The 3,577-nt window shown below is 39.5% G+C and overlaps 1 protein-coding gene across 1 annotated transcript; it reads left to right on the top strand.

Annotated features, from left to right (window-relative positions):
- The first annotated feature begins 2,318 nt into the window (after positions 1-2,318).
- On the top strand, positions 2,319-3,281 carry LOC108490527 (endogenous retrovirus group K member 24 Gag polyprotein). Its single transcript, XM_029560674.1, has one exon. It carries the CDS (start codon positions 2,371-2,373, stop codon positions 3,172-3,174), a length of 804 nt encoding a protein of 267 aa, XP_029416534.1. The 5' UTR covers positions 2,319-2,370; the 3' UTR covers positions 3,175-3,281.
- Positions 3,282-3,577: the final 296 nt, after the last annotated feature.

The raw sequence follows: 3,577 nt of genomic DNA, 5'->3' as shown, positions 1-3,577 counted from the left end.
GCATTATTTGCATAAAAAAGAACATTATAGTCATTTAATATATGAGATAGTCTCTTATAAAGGTGTATGTACACACACATGTATACAGAACACACATATAATTCATGTAAATAAAATGCAAATATACGATATAATATAGATTTTTTTTTTTTGGTCTTTTTGAGACAGGGTCTCCCTGTAGCTCCAGGGCCTGGGACTCACTCTGTAGAGCAGGCTGGCCTCGAACTCACAGAGGATCCCCCTGCCTCTGATTCTTGAGTGCTGGGACAAAAGGTGATCTTATTTTGTGTCACAAGCTATTTTGGGGTAAAAATAAAGTGTTTCACAAATAATTACATTTTGACAGTATAAAACAATTATCTCAAAATATGTGAGACTAGATGCAGACAATATTACTAAGAAACTAAAAAATATTTATTTATTTATGTGTAGCAACATCATATTTATTCCTTATAATTTGTTCATGCATGTACTTCTTAATTCAATCTAAAGTTCAGTTAAAGATGTGAAATTAAAAAATTCAGTCTGATTTAGAGTTACACGGTGGAAACAGGCTACCATCTTGATGACATCAGAAGTTACCATGTTCCTTTGTCACTCTACAGAAAGATTTATGTGCAGCTTAGCTGGTTTCCTACAGATTGGAAGCTAGAAAGTAGTTTGTATTACATCTCAGCTTTTTGTAATAGCAAGCCCTTCTCTATTGAAGGAATCATATGTTATGGATGGGAGAAACTGTCTAAAATAAATTTATTCATGAATAGCAATAATAAATATTTTTATGAGTTTCCTTCTGATGTGTTTTTTTATGATAAGAATTTTTAAAAATTCATCCTGCTCTAACAGAAATGGCCATCATTTCTCTACTTATCAAGTCCTTCCCATTCCTAAACTCTCTTAAAAAGCATGATTATTTCCTTGTTAACATCCATGCTAGGAATCAAGATTACACATGATCATTCTGCTTCCTATACATTTTCATTAGTACACAGAATTTATACAAAAGGATGAGTTTCTTTGTGATATTTTTAGGCATGCATATAATGTACTTTATTTTCACACACTAGTTCCCTCTCTTCTCTTCAGGTTTGGTTTGAATGTGAAATACACACAATAGGCTCATGTGTTGGACACTTGGCCTCCAGCTAAAGGCACTGTTTTGCAATGTTGTGGAAATTTGAAGAAATGAGGTCTGGCTTCCTGAAGTAGGTCACTGAGAGTAGGCCAAGGGGCCACACAGAATGAGAGTAATGTAAATACTTTCTTCCTTTGCCATTCAGGCATTGATCTTTGCAAAATCCCACACAACGCAGGAGCCCAAATTGCCATGCCCCATTTGACATGAAACAAGTTAAAAAAGCTCCTTCCCAAATTTGATTCTTGTCAAGTATTTATTTGCAGTAATAAGAAAAGTAAAAACATAGCTAAAAAAATAATAAAAAACTTTCCTTTTTTAATTGATTGCAAATTTCATACAGTATATCTTAAACATGTTTAGATCTTCTCCCCTGTCTGCACCACATGCAAAGTCCCCTAACTGGTTTCTATGAATTCTATCATATATGTTAAGGCTTAGTAAGTAAATCTATGTCCCCAAATGTCCTTTGGTGTGAGTGCATCCACTGCACTGGAGTTTGGTCAACCAATCTAGTGTCACTCCCTTGAAGAAAACCAACTCTCCCTCTGTTTGTAGTCATTAGTTGCCAATAGTTTCTTGGCTAAAGTTGGAGTTTCTTGTTTCCCTTTTCTAAGCTGGTTGATATCTGATTTGAGCTTGCATCGATATTGTGTATATTTTTACAACTGCTGTAAGTTCAAATGAATAACTTACCAGCAGTCTGGAAAACTCTGCTTCCTTGTGGTCTTTCACCACCTGTGGCTCTTACAGCCTTTCCAACCCTTCTTCTTCAATGGTCCCTGAGTGTTGGAGGTTTGTTATAAGTGTCTGACCCAGGACAAACATTCAGCAGCCTCATATTAGCACTTTGGCAAGTTGTGGGTTTTCTGAAATAACCATCTGTTGGATTAGGAAGCTTTGATGGTGAGAGTTGAAAGATCTATTAATATTCTTTCTGTCTCTGGTTCCACCATATTCTCTGAGCTTTAGGTACAGTGGTTAAGGTGTATTGAAGATGTGTCACCACCAGGTATGTCACAGACATTTATTGTCTACATTTGATCAGTTGTGGAACTCTGCAGTTAGTCTCCATCTGTTGTTGTGGAGAGCCACAGCCTCCGACGCCATTACAAGATGGCGCCGGTATCCGGACCTTCTTAACAGTAAACATCCTGCTGCGCCCATAAGGGGCATAGCAAGCCCGAATCAATGCAGCCTCCTTAACCCCTGAACAACAACAATGGACATATGAAATGTTAACAGGACAAGGAAGATATGCAAATGAACAAAATACTTATGCCTGGGGAGCCTATCAACAGGTTTCCATGACGGCAATTAGAGCATGGAAAGCTTTAACTAAAAAGGGAGAAGGAGCAACCCAGCTAACCAAAATTATACAGGGCCCACAGGAATCATTTTCAGATTTTGTGGCCAGGATGACCGAGGCAGCAAACAGAATTTTTGGAGATTCAGAATCTGCAATGCCTCTTATTGAGCAATTAGTTTTTGAACAAGCAACACAAGAATGCCGTAATGCCATTGCCCCTCGAAAGGGTAAAGGATTACAAGATTGGTTAAGGGTATGTAGAGAGTTAGGGGGCCCATTATCTAATGCAGGGCTGGCGGCAGCTATAATGCATATTGCCAAAAATGCTCCTCAAGGAAGAGGCAAAGGACCTTGTTATCAATGTGGCAAAATGGGACATTTTAAAAAAGACTGCAAGAGTGCAGCCCCAAATAATCTTACAACTGAAATCTGCGCTAGATGCAGAAAAGGGGCACACAAGGCCGAGAACTGTAGATCTATAAGAGACATTGAGGGAAAACTTTTGGTTCCCCCAAGGCCTTGGAAGAGCCCAAAGCAAGAATTTAAGCCAAAAAACGAGATGAGGGGCCCTCGGTTCCAGGGCCCAGACAAATATGGAAACCCCGCCCAAACATGCCCATGGTCCAAAGCCCAATTGCAGCAGCGATTCGGGGACCGATTTCAGGAAATCATCTCCCCCACGGAGGAATGGGAAGATTGGACGTGTACGCCACCTCCAATGTCCTATTAGATTCAGATCAAGGACCCCAACCTGTTCCCGTGCAGGTCTTAATGGCCTCTACAAAAAGTTTACAAGGTCTTCTAATAGGATGTAGTAAGTTTTCAGGACAAGAGATAATTGTATTTCCAGGAGTTGTCCAGGGCCCAAAATTTCAGGTTCTATGCTCCAGTCCACAATGGCCTATAGAAATAAAGGAGGGAGATACCATTGCTCAATTAATACCCATATCTAATGAAGAAAGAAATGAGGCCAATCTAATAATGGATTTGGGCTCCAGGCCAAAGATGACTTTGAGTATACAGGGAAAGAAATTTGAAGGCATACTAGATACAGGGGCAGACCAGAGTCTAATCTCCTCTCATTGGTGGCCTAAAACTTGGCCACTTAAGCAGTCCAGCCAAACCCTTCGAGG

This window comes from Nannospalax galili, unplaced genomic scaffold, assembly GCF_000622305.1.
Source record: "Nannospalax galili isolate Female #2095 unplaced genomic scaffold, S.galili_v1.0 scaffold131, whole genome shotgun sequence".
Lineage (NCBI taxonomy): Eukaryota > Metazoa > Chordata > Mammalia > Rodentia > Spalacidae > Nannospalax > Nannospalax galili.
Note: the sequence above shows the minus strand (reverse complement) of the source record. Positions and strands in the feature narration are given on the sequence as shown.